At 51.3% G+C, this 17,539-nt stretch overlaps 5 protein-coding genes across 5 annotated transcripts; 2 read left to right on the forward strand and 3 right to left on the reverse strand.

Moving 5' to 3' along the window:
* Positions 1-1,748: 1,748 nt before the first annotated feature.
* On the forward strand, positions 1,749-2,027 carry Z519_11451 (uncharacterized protein; the record flags this gene model as incomplete). The annotated part of the gene is made up of 1 exon (XM_016769163.1): positions 1,749-2,027. The coding sequence occupies one exon, from the start codon at positions 1,749-1,751 to the stop codon at positions 2,025-2,027; it is 279 nt and encodes a 92-aa protein (XP_016614536.1).
* Positions 2,028-2,884: 857 nt separating this feature from the next.
* On the reverse strand, positions 2,885-3,826 carry Z519_11452 (uncharacterized protein; the record flags this gene model as incomplete). The annotated part of the gene is made up of 2 exons (XM_016769164.1): positions 2,885-3,094; positions 3,188-3,826. 2 exons carry the CDS (start codon positions 3,824-3,826, stop codon positions 2,885-2,887), a joined length of 849 nt encoding a protein of 282 aa, XP_016614537.1.
* A 1,003-nt stretch (positions 3,827-4,829) lies between these two features.
* Z519_11453 (uncharacterized protein) lies at positions 4,830-8,435 on the reverse strand (the record flags this gene model as incomplete). Its single annotated transcript, XM_016769165.1, has 2 exons — positions 4,830-5,348; positions 5,403-8,435. 2 exons carry the CDS (start codon positions 8,433-8,435, stop codon positions 4,830-4,832), a joined length of 3,552 nt encoding a protein of 1,183 aa, XP_016614538.1.
* Positions 8,436-10,770: 2,335 nt separating this feature from the next.
* On the forward strand, positions 10,771-12,183 carry Z519_11454 (uncharacterized protein; the record flags this gene model as incomplete). Its single annotated transcript, XM_016769166.1, has 1 exon — positions 10,771-12,183. The coding sequence occupies one exon, from the start codon at positions 10,771-10,773 to the stop codon at positions 12,181-12,183; it is 1,413 nt and encodes a 470-aa protein (XP_016614539.1).
* A 1,786-nt stretch (positions 12,184-13,969) lies between these two features.
* Z519_11455 (uncharacterized protein) lies at positions 13,970-16,702 on the reverse strand (the record flags this gene model as incomplete). Its single annotated transcript, XM_016769167.1, has 4 exons — positions 13,970-14,111; positions 14,164-15,161; positions 15,210-16,414; positions 16,531-16,702. 4 exons carry the CDS (start codon positions 16,700-16,702, stop codon positions 13,970-13,972), a joined length of 2,517 nt encoding a protein of 838 aa, XP_016614540.1.
* Between the last annotated feature and the right edge of the window lie 837 nt (positions 16,703-17,539).

Consider the following 17,539-nt stretch of genomic DNA (forward strand, 5'->3'; position numbering starts at 1 on the left):
ACTTCGTCACTCCGACTTCACTTCCACCGCTTTCATCGCAACTCATTGTCACCTTGACACATCATCCAATCTTCCACCGCTTTCATTTCCTCCGATCTTTCAATCAAGGGCAACGCGTCTGCTGCTTCACAAAACCCCCAGAGCCTGCAACGAACCGTCGAAGCTCGGTTGCAGACAGTTTCCGCCTCGTTTTAGTAGACAAAGAGCTGATACAGATCTTTGCTTTCGGTTATAGCACCAAATGGCAAGTATTCATCCGCGCAAAGATTGTGGTTCTCCCGCACCCATGGATGCATACTCCGACCATATAGGAAGTCCATAGGTTGTGCCTATTCTCCATTCTCTCTTCTGTGGGACACCCGTCACGCGCTCGCTCTATTCGTGATGGCTCGATTTTCTTCTCCTTCACCTCATATAAACCTTTCTCCCTGGGGGCTATGCGGAGGACCAAGTCCTCCAACCCCTTGATAGAGGCTATTCTTGAAGGAAATGATCAATTACTTGTCCATCACCACACGCTCGGCTCAAGATATAGGCTGTTCCTTACGAATGCGCACCGCCATCGCTACGTCACGCCCTAGCAGATCCTGTTTCTGACACAATCGACTTTACGCGCAATTACTGCTCCATCAGAAACCCTATGCTGAGAGAGGTTCGCCATGAGGAAAGCCACCGCATCCACTACTATGAATAGCTCCGGCCGCCAGCAACCCGGCTATAACATATAAGTGAAGTCGGAAGTCTCTTGGTCGAGTGAACATGTTGAAACCCCTCTCCATCAGCGCTCCCCAATGGAACAAAACAGGTCCAAACGCGGGATATTACAACATGCACTTTCAACCAGAAGCCAGATGCGATCAATGCTACGAGCAGTTCAGCAGCTCGCGTTCTGGAGCTCAATTGCAATACAGTAATCCTGCTCATCCCGATTTGCCGAACAGTTCAAGGCCTCACGGTCCCTCTGGAGGGCCATCATATTCCACATCTCCTTCTCAGCCTCCATCTCACTTACGCCATCCCATTTCTTCCTTTCTGGTTCCCGAGCCAACATCGTCGCCAATCAATCCATCTCAGAGCGCAAGTTACGGCCACGAACAACCCGTATATGCGCAGTTGTCGCACAACTCATGTCAAGACCTTCCGCCATCGTCTCATTTCAGATCGGATACCCTCGGGGGATTGTTTAGCAATGGCATTGCAGACTGTCACGCGAAAGACGAGCCGCAAGCACTCGGATATCCATATGATTACGGTCTTCTGGCCGCACAACGGTTCTCGCCAGTTCAGAGAAGGATACAAGCCTTTGGGGCGACCATGGGTGAAAACGACTGCATAAAGTCACATCAACCTGTCATTATTTCGAAGTCTTTTCGCAATACCAAAGACACCACATTCTTTAAATCCGTGCGCGAGACTAGACATTAGTATTTCGTCAAAGATGATCCAGCCTTCGCAGATATAGCTAATCACGGAGCTACAGTGGCATTTGAGGAACTTCGTCAGCGAAAAGAGGCCATCACTTCAAGCCACAGCATCGACAAAGCTTATCAGTACCATCGGTATTCGTCAACAACTGACGATCAGCATAGTTACCAACATTCCCCATTACAGCAAATGAACGAGATAGGCCTCTCTGTCGAGCAGGAAGAGCGCATAGCTGCCCTTGGAGTGATTGGTGATGCAAAACTCGTGGAGCCCCACGTTCCCAAAGAAAACACAGTCGAACAAGGTCGCGGTCACCCAACGCGATGAGCCGGCGGAATGAAGGCCAGAGCTACCGCCAGCGACTATATGGCCAGAGAGGTCGAGTAGAGCAATCGGGGAGTCTAGAAGAAGATCAAGATCCGAGAGGCCGCAACTTTGAAAATCTCAGAGTGGTGATGGGCAGGGAGATTGCGAGAAATGGTGAGATGAAATTCCGGCGGGGTGGTCAGGAGAACCAGAACATTTGTAAAGGGTGCAAGAGGAAGGGAAGGAACAAGCAACAAGCAACAGCACATCAACAATCCGCCGAAGAATTTCAATGAGACTCAACATCAACCAGACTCGAGCTCCCAGTCCCCAATGGCCTCAACGAAGCAGGCTATGCCCAGAAGTATTATCTCATTTCTCCCCAACTTCATTTCCGACGGCCAACACGCCGATAGCGACCCAAGTGAGCGCTGAGCGGTGGAATAAACGCAAAGAGCATTCCGTAGCCGCAACAAAGTGTTAGTAAGCTGTGGCATAACGATTCGGGACACGACGATGGCTGGCAGACGAGAATCGGAGCCTTTATTGTTTTTTTCTTGACCTAGGTGTCTGAAATTCAACAAACCGCGACTGCAGAGGACAAAGATCACTCTGGTCATCGAGCAGTACTGACAGGCTTGGGGGTTCGCTCCCCCGAGACTTCTACTCGTGCTTTTGGGAGATTGGGACATCATCCAGGGATGCACAATGGGCGTTGGAAACAAGATAGGCGAACACAAGTACGAGCTGCTCCTTTCAAATTCCAAGTTCTATGCCCTCTCTAGTAGAAACCTTGTTCCTCTTTCAGCTCCATTCAACGATGTAGGTCTATATTTTGGATTCTGTACAAGTGGCGTAATGTTTCTTCCTGTGGACGGCAACCCATATTTCCAGAGCGCCGCTGCCAGGCTGCTAGAATTCAAACATAGTTCCTGGCCCTGGAAGTGTGCTCGAGTTAGATGAACACCCTCAACTTCTTATCTTGATGCAAGTTCGTGATGGGGGGAGAAGCCGTTATTCATGTTGATCTTCTATGCATGACCATCGCAGAAGCCTACAATCATATTTGTCAGTACCTTGTATGCCCAAAAGCAAATGCTTTTGAAAACATCTCGCAACACTGCAGAACAAAATACATCTCGCCAACAGAAGCTCAAAAACAAAAGCAAAAAGTCGGGGTATTCGGGTAAAACCTGACCTGATGGTTCGGAAAGATCAAGGAATCCGCAAGCACGACATTCTCCCTCCTTCCAGCAGCAAACACAACAATCTCGGCGATGTCGTCTGGTGTCAGGGGCTCCACGCCCTTGTAAACGGCATCGGCTTTGGCTTTGTCACCGTAGAAGCGGACGATGGAAAATTCCTATAAGCCACACACCAGTCCAAATTGGACTCATGTCAACAGAGTTCTCTGAAGGCATAGGGGGGGTTCAAAGAAGGAAAAGGTGCGACGTACGGTCTCGACCTGCCCCGGATCCACCTCGATCACTCTTATGCGGCTAGCAATCAACTCCTTCCTCAATGCTTCTGTGAACGTCCTCACTGCCGCCTTGGTAGCACAGTAGATACTTCCACCAGGGTAACCCTCTCTTCCCGCAATAGAGCCGATCATAATGACGTCTCCTCTGCCTCCGACGTCTTCTCCGTTATCTCCCTTTTTGGATTTCATTATGGGCAAGATGGCTTGTGTCATATTGATGAGACCAGTCACGTTCGTGGCGAACATGATCTCCATGTCTTCGGCTTTGATTTCGGGCGCTTTATCCATGCCCTTGACCAAACCCGCATTATTTACCAAGACGTCAATGCTTCTGAACTCCTCGGGCAGATTTTCCACGAAACTGCTGACCTCCTCCGGTTTTGAAATGTCCAACTTCACAGGTAAGACTTTTACGCCATCGCCAACTTCCTTGTTAATATCGGCGGCGATTTCCTTGAGCGTGTCGACCCGGCGGGCAGTGATGACGATCTTGAGATTTTGCGGGGATGTGCGTGCAAATTCCTGGGCGACGCTGCGGCCGATACCGGAAGAGGCGCCGGTGACAAGGATGGTTTTGCCCGAGAGGCGTTTGCCCATGGCGGAGGAGGAAGACATCTTGCGTAACGTTTGTAGGGAGACTTTGTACTGTAGTCGTGAGAAGGAGGGCGAGATGAGGCGGTGCGGGGAAGGTGTTGTCAAAGGGATGCGCGCAACAGCAGGGGGGAAGCTGCGTGTAAGAGCTGTAAGGTTTGAAGGAAGATAGGAAGGCATATACAGAGAGAGCTGGGAGAGATGTGTAAGACTAAGCGTGTCAGCGAAGGGAACTGTAGGGAGTAGAAATCAAGGACAGAGATCCATCAGGACCGTGAGGTGAGAACTGCGGAGTTGTGACCGAGGGAGAAACACCAATTCAGTTTGTATGGAGGACACCAGGCTGCATCGGCAAAAAGGCGATCAACGGCCATAAAGCGGCACAAGAGCCGGCAGCCTTGCACGAGAATTGGACTTGCTCGCTACGTGTCGATCTGCTCTATACGAACTGCCGCGTTTGAGAGACAGAGAAAAAGAACAAAGCCACCCATATCCAATCCACGGAAATGGCCATCTGTACTCCGTATTTATCCTCCGCAGGTCCATCATCTCGACCACAGCTTGTTCATGCTTGGTCATGCACCTCCCAACTCCCCTCTTCGGCAAAACCACGAGACGCCGCGAGTCTTGGGGGGAAGAAAAGAGCCTTCGGCCCTCACAAGCACAAAAGAATCCCCAATGCAGACAGATTTCCATACTCACAAGCATGCAGACCTTCGTTAACTTGACGTGGGCGCCTATCTCCTTATTCAAATCCAATCCTAGATGTCTCCATCGTAACACCATATGCTTACGATCATTATACTCAGGCCCTGCACCAATTGATTTCATGTCTTAGAGTGTTCAAGTGGTGGGAAGCAGGACGCAGGGCGAGCGTAGCCCTCCACCAATGTACGCCAATCTGTGCTGCATTGAGCGATAATGACCTCTCTTGTGGAGCTGAGCTGTATCGTCCCGAAGGAGGCATACTTTTGTTCCGGACAAAAGTAAATTGGAACGGCACAGTGGCCCATTGTGTGCTTCCAGTTCACAGAAATCCCGATTCGGACAGGAGTCGGGCAATTTTCTCTTCTTCTCGCTCGCGTGGTTCGACCTTGAGACTCTGAGCGAACATGTCGTCATGCGAGTCTCCGGCGTTTCTCATGTTCTCCGAAATCCACTCCTGCAATTCGGGAACCGGATGGAGACTATAAGGCACATTCTGATACTGCTGAATATCTCGAATGACTTCGGCAGTTTTGGTCCGTTTGGCGAAATTAATCAACTCTGTATTCTTGGCAAGTGAAGGAATCCCATCTTCAATGAAGGTCAAATCGGTCAAGTAAACACCCAAAAAAGGGATGCAAGGTGGGTTCGCCTGACGCAGTGTTTCGCGATATAGAGCAAAGTTCTTGGAAGATGCTATCAAATTCCGCATCGACTCGAGGATCGCATTGGTCTTAGGGTTGACTCCTTGCCAGGTTCGATTGAGCCGGACTATATGGGCCGTGCCGAGCGCTGAAATGATTGCCGTCACAGCCGAGAAATTGTTCAAGACGCGACATTGCTGTGTGGCACATTAGTACCTGTACAAAATCGCAACACGCGCAGCACAACTCACTTCAGCAATCAGCACAAAATGTTTGATGATGACCACTCTTTTCTTCACCTCTGCTTGCCCCAAAATCATGGCAGAAACCCAGTTGGTCAACTGGTTTGAATGAAAGATGAGAGCTTGCACGTTTGGAGCAGTGTCATGGCTGTCAGACTTGCTCTTCCTCTCCCATGTTTTCGCGAGACATTCTACAGGCTTGATCTTGCCATATAGTTTCGATTCAATGATGGTCAGTTGCCTCGCAAACTCTTTGGGATCAATATCCAGAAATTTGAGCTTCTTCATGTTCTTGGGCAAAATAGGAGCAGGGGCAGAATTGGTGAGAGTCAGCACCAGCTTCTTTGACAAAGCTTCTCCTCCTTTCAACCGCTGGTCAATGATTGACGTCAGAGCCTTAGCCAGCGGGATCTTTGTCGTGGTGTATGTACTCTTTGCAAAGGCCAGCATTCGCTCAAGCAATGCTTGACTATTGCCATCGTCGGTCTCCATCCAATACTGTTCAAGCCACGATTTGAGGATGTTCAGCACTCTAAATCTAGCTGGTTTTTGCTTGTGTTCTTCCCAGATGGAATATTCATCTCGACTTAGGCCTGCAGGCGGCTGCAGGTTGAACCGCCTTACCAAAAGTTCAAATAGCTCCGAAGCCGACGTGAACGAACGATAGGTGAGCAAGAAGGTCGTTGTAAAGGTCGTATCCACCCGATCATGACGGGTAAGCTGTTCGACAAGTGCAGTAAGCGAGCCGCTTTTGACTTGAGGAGGGTCGTTTTTGGTATCATAAGTCACTTCGTTTGCGTGGTCAAGTTGTAAATACCACGGCACTTCATCCGCAGGGAAGCTTGGTTCAATATTTGTTTTGACAGGGTTCAAATCTGGCGGTATCTGTCCGAAAAATTGCCTCGCCTTGTCCTTGGTCGGTGGTCGGCGCAGCTTTTCAGCCATCGGATCTTCACCAAGCGTGTATGACTTTGACTGACCAAGATCCGCCAAGGCAGGCCGCAGATTAGTACCATGTTTTGAATCAGATCGAAGGTGGTGATTCTGATAGGTTTCACCTCCGTCTGTCACACGATGCTCCCGCTTGTTAGTAGTGATAGCTGGGGCTAGGCCGGTAGCAGGAAGCAATAGCTCTAATGCATAGCCAACATTGGATACATGAGTTTCAAGCTGTTGGCAAGCACTTCGAACGTTGTTGATTCGAGTATCCAGCGATTCGCCACGCACTTCGGCCCATTCGTCCGGAAGCGGCGTGGTGACAGTCTGGCAAGTTGCGACCAATTCACCAATCGAGTCATAGGCCTTTTGTTTCTGAGATCCAAAATCCACCAGCGATGGTTTCTGGAACACATTTCCCAGCGCAGAGAGATCGATAGATTCGACGTGGGAGATCCAAGGTCGAAATTGTTCGAGAACCAAGCCTGTCCCTTGACAGATTGCATCTCCGATGGCAGATTGCCGCGCAGGAGTGACGATCTTCTCGGAGAGCACCAGGGCCTCCTCCAGACGACGGATTGCAGCAGACAAGGTCTTTTTGCAATCTTCGATACGCCGAAGGAGATTTGCGTCGAGTGGTTCGGATGGCCGCGAGTCAATCTCATCGTTGGAATCCATAAACGAGACTTCATCCAAGTTTGTTTGGCTTTCGATATTGTTGTCTCGCCAGCTCCCTCCGACAGTACTGCCCAAGATAAAACCAGGGACCAACCGTGGAATCTCTTCTCCTCTCTGCTGCCGGGCCACCTCCACATAACCGTACACTCCGTTCATCACCCCATCGGCTTCTTGCAGACATTTTGTCAGTGCGTCTGGTCCTGGCCAGTCGGCGGCAGCGATATGCGAAGACAGGACGAGCTTTGAGAACTTGGACATCATCTCCCGAAAGTGGGGATACAGAGCCTTGTTTGATGAGATTATGGAAGGATTGCCCGAGTGATTGTCCGTTGTTCCTGAGCCTGCGGCAAGCAGCATGCGAAGATGATCTGAGATGTCCTCTGCCCTTCGAAGGTAGTCTGCCCGCGCACGGCCGCGAATCGCACGACGATACGCTTCAATGGCAGTCCGCATGTTCTCTACCAAAGTGTTCCATGTGACGGCAGCGACACCAGCATCATCGAAGAAAAATCGGGGTGTGGGTGATTTTGACAGTTTCGGCGGCAGCCCTACAGCAAATGAAGTCGAGCTGGTCCCAAGAGGAGGCAGCGCCATTGAGATGTCGGTGTGAGATCCAAAGGTGGTGGTAAAAGGATTGTTTGCTTGGTTCCCAAATTGTCTGGCTGAGCTAACGTTGATAGAATCCATGGAGGTTGAGGTTGAGATACTGCCAGAAGTCATGGAACCGGACCCTTTCTTGCGTGAAGACAGGAACGATTGTTCGCCATCAGCCTCAGAGGCAGACCCATCATAGTCTTCTTCATCCTGCGCATAACCCCCTGCCATCATCTCCGGCGGCGGTCTTGTTTGTTCTGGTACATGAAAATTGTTTCGATCGCGAGGTCCGCTTTCGTCTGAACTTGCTGGCGTTTCCAACGGCAATTCCATTGTACTGACCCCGGTCAGGGTGTTGAAGTAGTACAACCGACCATCCGAGGTCGCCTGAGGGACCCAAAATGCCGCTTCTTCTTGAGCCTGGGAGTGGCCACCTTCAATCGGCAAGTCCGAGTCCTCAGACTGAGTGTGAGCGTCTGAATCTTCCTCCTCTTCATCATAATCTTCCTCAGTGCCTGACCCGGTTTCACTCTCATCATGGCCTCCTATACCCGCTTCACTCAGCTCGTCCAAATTTGTGATCTCGGCGGTATAATTGCTAGGGAACCAGCCCCGAACGTCGTTAATGACGCCATCCCACCACCCACTCTCTAATTGAGTCAATACCTGGATTATATCTCCTTGGCGAAAGCTCAGGCTTGTGTGGTCATCGGCTTCATAGTTATACAGGGCACGGACAAATATGGGTGGAGGAGGTGGAGGAAGGTCTGTGCTGGCGACATAGCTGTTCATAGCAGCCTGCTGAGCACGACGGCGCGGCGAAAGGCCGCTCATGCCCGCGTGGTGAACGCTTGATGATCTCGAACGGGACGCGGAGTGGGAAGGTCGACTAGGTTCTGTATATTGGAAAGCAGCAGCAAGGACAGACCCGGACTTGGCTGAAGCACCCTGCGACGTAGAATCTTGTGTCCCTCTGCGCGACGCTGACATTTCACCGTTGGTTCACCGGCTCTCGAGGAGGGTCTGAAGCGCTAAATGAAGCCTTTCAGAGCGCAGCAAGGCAGGCGGGCTCTGCATATTCAAAGATGCAGGCAGAACGTGGGCGAGCGAACAGAAGGCTAGGCAGTCGTGGGCGGAAGAATCTAGAGGGCGGTAATGGCGACAGTCTTGTCACACATGAGACTACCTCGATGGCGGAGAAGACGGTCGTTCTGCGGTTGGCAGAGGCTCAATGGTGTGCGACTCTGATGTTCTGCAGTCTTGTAGTAGGACGGAGATACACTTGCAGTCTCTGGTTCTACGTGGGCGTCGAGTGCGTGTTGGGTTATTGGGAGGAGTGGGTGGAGAAAGGCCTGGGTAGACCGCCCGATTGGATGTCTGCGATGGGTTCAGAGGGGCAAAGGAAAGCCTCACAAGCCTGTGAGCCAGACTCTGAGGTCGCCGAAGAGGTCAGGGCGACAGGCTGACTGGGCAGCTCGCTAGCGGCTATCTGCACGAAGCCGTTGGTCGAGAGAATGCTGTCATCTGGGGGGAAGGGCGGCGGCGGACGTGGGATGGAGGAGGAGGGTGTCAGCCCACACACACAGCAACTGGACGGAAAAAGGAGAAAGGACGAGATGGAAGACAAACACTGAGGTAGGTGTTGGGCGGTAATTTGAGTTTGACTGCGTTGAAGAGTAAGGGCGAGGGTGAGGGTGAGGGTGAGTGTAAGTGAGTTGTGTGTATGTAGGTGTAAGTGTAGTAATAGTATGTCTGAGTCTTCCTCTGACTCTCTCTCTCTCTTGTCTGCGACCGAACGACCGCCCTTCGCCGCCCACAGCCAAACTATTGCACCCGGGACCCTCTTCGCCTCATCTGATATTGACAGTTCCGTTCAGTTGGCTTCGCCTCGCCAGCCCTGCAAGTAACTAGTGGCTGCCTTTATCCTCAATCCAGCTAAACCACTGTTGAACCTGACCGCCGCCCTTCTACCTAATCCACCTACTGCCTCGCCCAAACCAAGCCGGTCCAGTTGCTCGTCACGACCGCATCAGGGTGTTACGAAGGGCACATGGATAAATACGAGGATAAAACTCTGGCTCGCGTCAATGGCGCGTATTATTGTCAATTCAACATGCCTTCATTTCCTCTTCTGTGTCGATCGGAACCTTGTCTTTCCGTTCGTTTCGAGCCTCGCGAGTCACGACGCGCAGAAATCTGGAGGTGGCTGAGCCCCTTCGGCCTGCCCTCGCATTGCCGTCTCCTCACCCCCTGTCACAGTGCCTGCCATAGAGCATGCCTCGATCAGAAAAGAAGACGGTACCAAGGGCGCCGAACAAGCTTGGGATAAGTTTAGCTCATTAATGGCTTTGCTTGTGTATTTTGGTATTTGCCGTGCGGGCTTGCCGTGCTGCACGCCGTTTCGTGAAGCCGAGCGAGGCATTTTCAGGGGCTTCAGGATACAAGTCGCGTGCCACAAAGTTAAACTTATGCTCGGGAAACAGCATCAAGACTTTGCAATATCAAATATCTCTATTGTATCCTTTTTCGTGACGGAATTCCACTGGCACATTTTCAACTAAGGATGCTAGTTTGATTGCAATGATGGGGTAGCAGATGTAATCGGTATCAATTGAAATTCTCATCTATTCCGTGGTTTACAGGAAGGCGCCGCACGTGCATAGCAAAGTCATTGCTACCAGGCGGTATGCCTCTTCGCGGTCAGCAGTACTCAGTATTTAAATAAACAGTTCGAATATCTTCAGAGCTCTAGGGAGCCAGAGGTGAAAAAGCACAGCTGACAACGCCTCTCGGTGAGTCGCCTAAATCCGAAAGCCTCATTGATCTCCTCATACCATCAGGCGTCCTAGAAAGACTCCTTAGCAGAATACCGATGACGGCCATCTCCTCAACTCTGCATGAAATACCTACGTCCCCGGGCCGTTTCTGCCTCATGTCAGCCTGAACGGTGAGATTTGCGGCTCGGTGTGGAGTACAAGCTTGATCACTAACCTCGACAAACCCGCTACCGCTATGTCCCTGCCAAAATTGATATAGGAACGGTGCCAACAGCGGGAGGACAAACCGCCCGTGAGGCTGTCTAGGTCTCTCGAGTCATTTGGAAACGAAATATATACCCAGCTGAGTCCAATTGAGGCATAATCTGCAATCTTCGAAATACTCATCCGAAATGCCGCCAGTTGGGCTCCACGTGGGAATAATAGGTGCGGGTATGGGCGGACTTGCTGCGGCTATTGCAATGCGTCGCGGAGGAGTCAAAGTCACCATTCTCGAGGCTGCAATGGAATTAGGCGAGATTGGGGCCGGCATCCAGATATTCTCCAACATATCAAAATACCTCATCCGCTGGGACGTGGACGAGATCATCGGTGAGAACTTGGTTAAAGTGGATGAAGTGCGGACTTGGGGAGTCAACGGCGAGGTTGTAACGAGAGTAGATCCAAAACGAGTCCACAGGATCACTGGCTTTCCTCACTTGATTGCTCGTCGAGACCATTTACATGCCGGCCTGACGGAATCGGCGCGCCGACATGGAGTTGAGATCATTGTTGGGGCTCGAGTCCAGAAAGTCGAACATTTGGAAAAGTCGGCGACGGTCACCACGATCAAGGGAATCTCTTACACATTCGATCTGGTAGTCGGTTGCGACGGCATCAAATCAACGATCCGACAACATCTCTTCCCAGAGGTCAAGCCTCGCGCCCCGTCCAAAGTTGCTGCTTACCGTGGAGTTCTCACATATGAGGAGATCAAGACAAAGGCTCCTGAAGCGGCATCGATATTGACCAACACGATGGATATGTGGACGGGACCAAACGGCTATATAATGACGTATCCGCTATCTGGTGGGAAAGAGCTAAACGTGGTCACTTCGTTCTGCAAGGATTACTACGTTGAGCGGATGGAAGAGGTCAACATTGATGAATTCAGAGGATACTACAAGGATTACAGCCCAGCCGTCCAGTCCATCATCAAGCTAGTCAACTATACGCAACGATGGCCCCTACTAGTCTTGCCTCCAATGGACCGCTGGTCGAACGATGCCAGGAATGTGGTTTTACTGGGCGACGCCGCGCATTGCATGCAGAACCATATGGGACAAGGAGCAGCTACGGCGGTCGAAGATGGCGTCTTTCTCGGGCGTGTGCTGAGTGAGGTTGTGCGTGGGACACTCACGGTACCTGAAGCGGTCTCTATCTACGAGCGGAAACGAATACCCAGAGCATGGACCAAACAACAGGTATCCCTCGTCTCTGGCGAGTTGAACATGTGTTCCGATCCAGAAGACCTTCTCAAGCGGAACGCATCATCCTTACCAGAAGTGCAGGGCCTCGAGAACGGCCGAGTCAAAGGCAAATTTCCCCCTCTACCGCCGGAGTATCGGTCATGGCAGATGTTCGATTCGCCGGAGAGCGTGCCGGGAATCTTCTACTACGATGCTGAAGGTGATGCAGACAACGCGGTGTGCGAGTTCCTGCAGGCGAGGGATCGAGAAGCTGGGGAGGTGGATGAACTGACGATGGTGAGTGAGGCTTTAAGGAAGAAATGGTGGGCAGCCGTGGATTTCAACGGGATCGAGTGAGGGTTTAATGGATTCTTTTCCACATTGTTGCCTCACACTCAGCTGGTGGCTACGAGGCTCTCCGTAGCGTCTATCGAGCCCGGGCGCACAACCACGTCTCTCACTCTAATCTACAGCTTCCTCGGCCGAGTATCCGGAAAATATAGCTATACCGGCTGTCGTCAAAACTTGTGTCTCGAGTGGTATCGCGAATCATTCAATCATAGGGGAACTGCCGCGGAACGCGGAACCCGAGTCTTGCATGGGCTTTTACAGCTTTTGGTTGGAAGCGTATGCATTGTGAATGCACTTCTGGGTCTCCTTCGCGCTCGTACCTTCGTTATCTCTGAGAGCCGCCGATGCTCTCATGAGAGAGGTGTATAATCGCGCGAACCCAAGATCCACAGGGTGATAAAGGACCGTCTACAAGTCAAGGAAACAGTGAGGATGGCTGGATCGATGCTGACAAAGACCTGCAAGTCATCTGCTACTAGGTAGGTGAAGGAGTCCTTTATTGACAATGAAGCATTTGGTTGGTCTTCGGAGATAGCGGTGCCCTCTACCGTTCAATTGCGCCCGTGGCCTTGGCCAGTTAGTATTGAAAAAGGGGTCCAGTTGCGGCCTCTGCATATCAGATTTAGTGGTCCTGTCCTCAGGTAGAAGTATTCTGATGAATGTAGGACACAACATAGCTATTTTACTCGAGCGCAGCCCGAGCCATCACTGGCAGCAACGTTTTGGAGTAATTTGCTATCACAGACACAGCGTCTCCTGCCTAAATCGAACAGGCGCCGTAATGTCGGGTTTGAGAAGCAACAGGCAGAACCATGCGCGTCGTGCTTCCTTCTACTGCATAACAAGTATCATACTGTGCTCCCTACTCTGGCTCTTTGCAATTTCTAGGCCGAATCGGAACCGACCGGACAACGAAACATAAAAGTACCCTACAGAAAGCAGATACCCACGCTATACAATTAGGGGATGGGTTGGATCCACAGTTGAGAAAAAGAAAATAAAAAAGTTGGATAGAGCATGGCATTGCCGAAAATATCCAAAACAGCCAGAGTGTTCGCATTCCGGCAGTTCCGCAAGGTATACTAAGTACAAGTTTTTAGTTGACAGTCAAGCAAGGAAACAGATCATGTCAAGATGAAACTCTGGATATCATTAATTAACTGCTTCTGATCTCCTATTTCTGCCGTGCTCTGCAACATCATGCAGTGCGATGCTGTGTTCTGCGCAAATGAAACTCAGATGTATCCTACTCCCGCGCACCACATCAGCCCATTTCACTAGTATACAGCGGCAAGAATGATCAAATCACACAGTCGGCCGTTTCTCAGTCCTGAAGTGTCAAAAGTTGCAGAGAGATGAATGTTCATAAGGCCAGATAACACCCGCTGGCCGTAATGGACGCTCAAGTCCATCCTTTTGTTTGAGCGAGAAACGTCATCAATAAATGCAAATAGTTGAAGTCTTGCCTCTGTTAAGCGCACAAGGTATCAAGTGGAGAAGATTAAGTTTGTATGTGGTTCGTGATGAGATCGAGTCGAAGTAGGTTGCGCGATGAGATAAAAGAGGTTGTCTTGGCCAATCAATGCCACGAATGGCTCCGAGCGTGTATGGTGACGAGTGTCTGGAGGAAGGCGGTTGCTGTGCTGCAAAACGAGACTTCTAAATCGAGTGGATGTTGTAAAAAGATGAATCCGCCATGCTGGTAAACGCCGTGATTTGCCCGGAGGAGCCGCCATACGCCATGCAGATAGAGAGGAGAAATTGTGTCGACGCAGATCACAAAGGAAATGGTTTAGTATGCTGCTTCCATGCCCATCAGCGCCTGGTCTGACACTTGCGGCATGCCCGTAACTGGGTCCAGATGCAGCTCATCGACATATCCGACGAGAGCTTGAGCGTGGAGCTTGAATGATTCGCCCATGGTCTTCGAGATGCTGTGAGAAAAATTAGTTCCGCTAGGAAAGTGAGCTGGGAAACTTGACTTACCCCCAAACAACAACGCCGTCCAACATGGATCCCCAGACTCGAGCCACAGTAGAGCTCAAACGGGATCCATTCGAGTCGACAGCATCGTCGTCAAACAGGCCTCGAACTTTCATGTACATGGAGAGCTCTTCATCTGTAGCTTCTTGATCGTCGTGCTCAATACGATACAGCCATAGACTGAGTATGGTGATCAAATCCAAGCCACAAAGAGGATGTTCGATGCTCCAGTTGGTTGAGGATGTTTTTGTCACCCAGTTGATGCCTTGCATCGCAACAATCTCCATGCACTCGTAGCATTGCTCGATCACTTTGATCATCTCTTTTGTTCTCTTAACGGCGTCTCGCGATAAGGTCATGGCCCCTGCAATCTCGTACGAGTTGTGATAGCGCAGGGCCTCTTGGACATTCTTAAGGTCCACCTCTAGGAAAGCTCTGGTGTTCCGATACACCGCCATCGAGTTGAAGATCAACGGGTGACTCTTGTGTGGAGTGCTCAATGGGACGACGATCGTTTCCGGTTCGCAAAGATCAAGGGATCTCTCCCAAGTTTCCAATGCAATTCGAATCTTCCACTCTAGAACCACGTCCTGCAATGATTCGAAGCTCCTTCTAAGATTCCAAACTTCCAAAAAGAGCGCATTGATCATCACACGAGTTGCGAAGGCGCTGTACCTGGCGGCATCTCCTTGGAAAAGACTGTCGTGGGCTTCCCTGACAGTGATTGTGGGCGAAGCTGCAAAAATGTCTTGCCAAGAATCCTCATCGCTTGGTTCAATGTTCCATAAGGATTCTGACGAAGGCAGGGGTAATGAATCGAACTCATTGAAACTGATGGCTGGAGTGTGGTTGTAGGTCAAGGTTAGCATTCCAAAGAAGATGTAGACGGCGTAGTAGGTTCTCCTGCATCCTTCTTCGTTGACCCATTCTTGGTGCGTGGGTGGTGTACCAGAACGCGCGTCAATGCGTAGCTTGAGCTCGTATTTGTTTCCGGCGACCATCTATCGTCATTAGCTCTGTATTGATGACAGACTATAGAAAATACTTACATTTGCGAGCAAACTCTTTATGGAACACGCCCATTCCAAGCCTTGAGAGCCACCACTCCAGCTTTCAAAGACCATGTTGAGAAGCGTGCTCTGCATCGTCCAAAGCGGGCATTTCCGTGAGTCGAAATTGTCCTTGTTCTGAAGGAATTGATTCACGAGCTTCTTAGACCCGTGATGAAGCAGATATGCTTGTTCTTGGTCGAAGTTGTACAGAGCGCCGATGGAAAGGATGGCAAGGAGAAGAGCCGGTTCAGTTGTCTCTGGGCGGAAGCTGACAGGGTGAAGGAAGGGCAGATGGTGATGGAATAGGTTGAAGTAAGTGGTAAGGTAGAGGTTAGCGGATCGCAATGAGGGAAGGGTAATATCTCCGCCTAGTTGATTAGCAATCATTGCTCTCTCATCTTCGTTGTTAAACTGCGGAGCTTTGGGTAAAGAAAGGGGCTGGGCTGGGCCAGGCGACTTGCGATAGTTCACTGGCGAGACTGGACCGGTCATTGATGGAAAAGGCGAGAGCGCATTGGGCGTCGGGGTGCCAGAGACAGGGAAGGTGTCTGCCAGCCCTGGGAAGGCTGAGGGTAGAGAGGCGCTGAGCGAGCTTGTGCGTTCCATGATAGGCGGTAGTTGCGATTGATTGGGTTGTATCGATCCCATGTGGACGTATGGTGGCTGTGGCAGGTTATCTTGCGACGACATGCTGGACATGGAATGTGCTTTGGGTTCGGAGGGTCCATGGGGCATGAAGCTGTCCCAGGGCATATGGGGCAAGCTGTTGGCACCACTGAGATAGTCGGACGATTCGAGGAGCGAGCTGCGATCTGGGGAGTAGCCGGGCATGGATCCTTCGCCGTTGTTCAGATGACCGTTCGCTGCTGCAGCCGCCTTGTGTTGGAAGTCTGTCATCAACATGGCGGCAGTTTCAAGGTCGAGCATACCATCGCTGCTTGCCTCTATCTGCTCCAACGTGCCAGGATCGATGGTGATGGAGGGCTTGGACGGAACGGAAGCCGTTGAGGGCGCCGCTTTCGTCCCTGCGCCTGCACCCTTAACTATACCTGTACTTGTACTCGACTTCTTCGGTCTTGCCTCAGACTGAAGAGGTACACCGCCATCCTTTGCGTGTACGGTTCGGTCGTGGCGTAGGAGCAGATCTCGGCGGACGAAGGTGCTGCGGCATTTCTGACATTTGAAGGGACGCTCCTTGGTGTCTGTCAAGGGATGAGTTGTTAGCAAAACGTCAAAGAGTAGATGGATTGTTGATGGCGGGGTTGCTTTCTCCTATTGCCCCACGTCGCAACAGCCGAAAAAAAAAGTTGTGACTTACGCGACCGCTCGTGTCGACTCCTATGTTCGCTGCGACTGAAAGCTCTGTTGCAGTACTGGCATTTGTACTTCTTTTCGGGCGCAGAGGCAGCTTTTTTGGGTGTGGTGTTTGACATTGCGGCGGGTGCAGCTTGGGCAATCTCAGCGGCGATGGCAACGTCAGACTGGGCCATGGTGGATGTAAATTGAGTGTTAGAAGTCCTCCGACCAGGCGCAAGCCTTTGGCTCGAAAGTGAGTTGGTTCAGAGGTGTTGGTGTCGCCGTGGTCATTCCGTGTGGGATCAGCGCACGTTCGAGTTCGATTGAGGGAAGAGTGAGAGGGAGGATTCGAGGAAGGGTGCAGCTGTGGGCTCGTCTGCAGTAAGTTGCTGGCTGGGTCGCTGGGTTGGTTCGCGCGGTGAGTGAATGGATTCGTCTCCGGAGTCTCGATTGGCGAGGAGCACCAGCCAAAGTGGATCACGTGTGCATGCGTGAAGTGTGTATCGAGTATCAACCGACCTGCAGCAACAAGCTGCAATGATTGTGAGGGATAAATTATATTACAGGAGCCGGCGAGGGAAGGACGACGACCATGTTGGTACAGCGCAGGGGAGAGAGATGTGTGCGATGAAAAGAAATGAGAATGGAGGAGGGGCAAAAAGAGGGAGGGAGGAGGGAAAGGACGAGGGGAGGGAGAGGGCGCCGTGGGAGGCGTCCAGGTCAGAGAGAGCAAGAGATTCCAGGCGAGGGTCCAGGCATCTGCCTTCAGCCCATGATCCCGCTTGGGGAGAACCCTGAAGCCCCTGAAAATTGCTACAGAGACCAGCTCATCACTGGGCCACTGGCCGAGGGGCACCCAAGCAGACCTGAACGGATCCGCGCCATTCCCAGCTGGCGGGTCCCCGTTCCCTTCTTCTCTCCCCTTCCCACTCACAGCTTCGAGTGCCACCCTTCGAGAAGAGACATACTTACCATCCATCCACCAAGCCCCATCCCTCCTTCAACCACTTCCCCGGCAGCCTACAACCCAT

The sequence above is a fragment of the Cladophialophora bantiana genome, assembly GCF_000835475.1.
Source record: "Cladophialophora bantiana CBS 173.52 unplaced genomic scaffold supercont1.22, whole genome shotgun sequence".
NCBI lineage: Eukaryota > Fungi > Ascomycota > Eurotiomycetes > Chaetothyriales > Herpotrichiellaceae > Cladophialophora > Cladophialophora bantiana.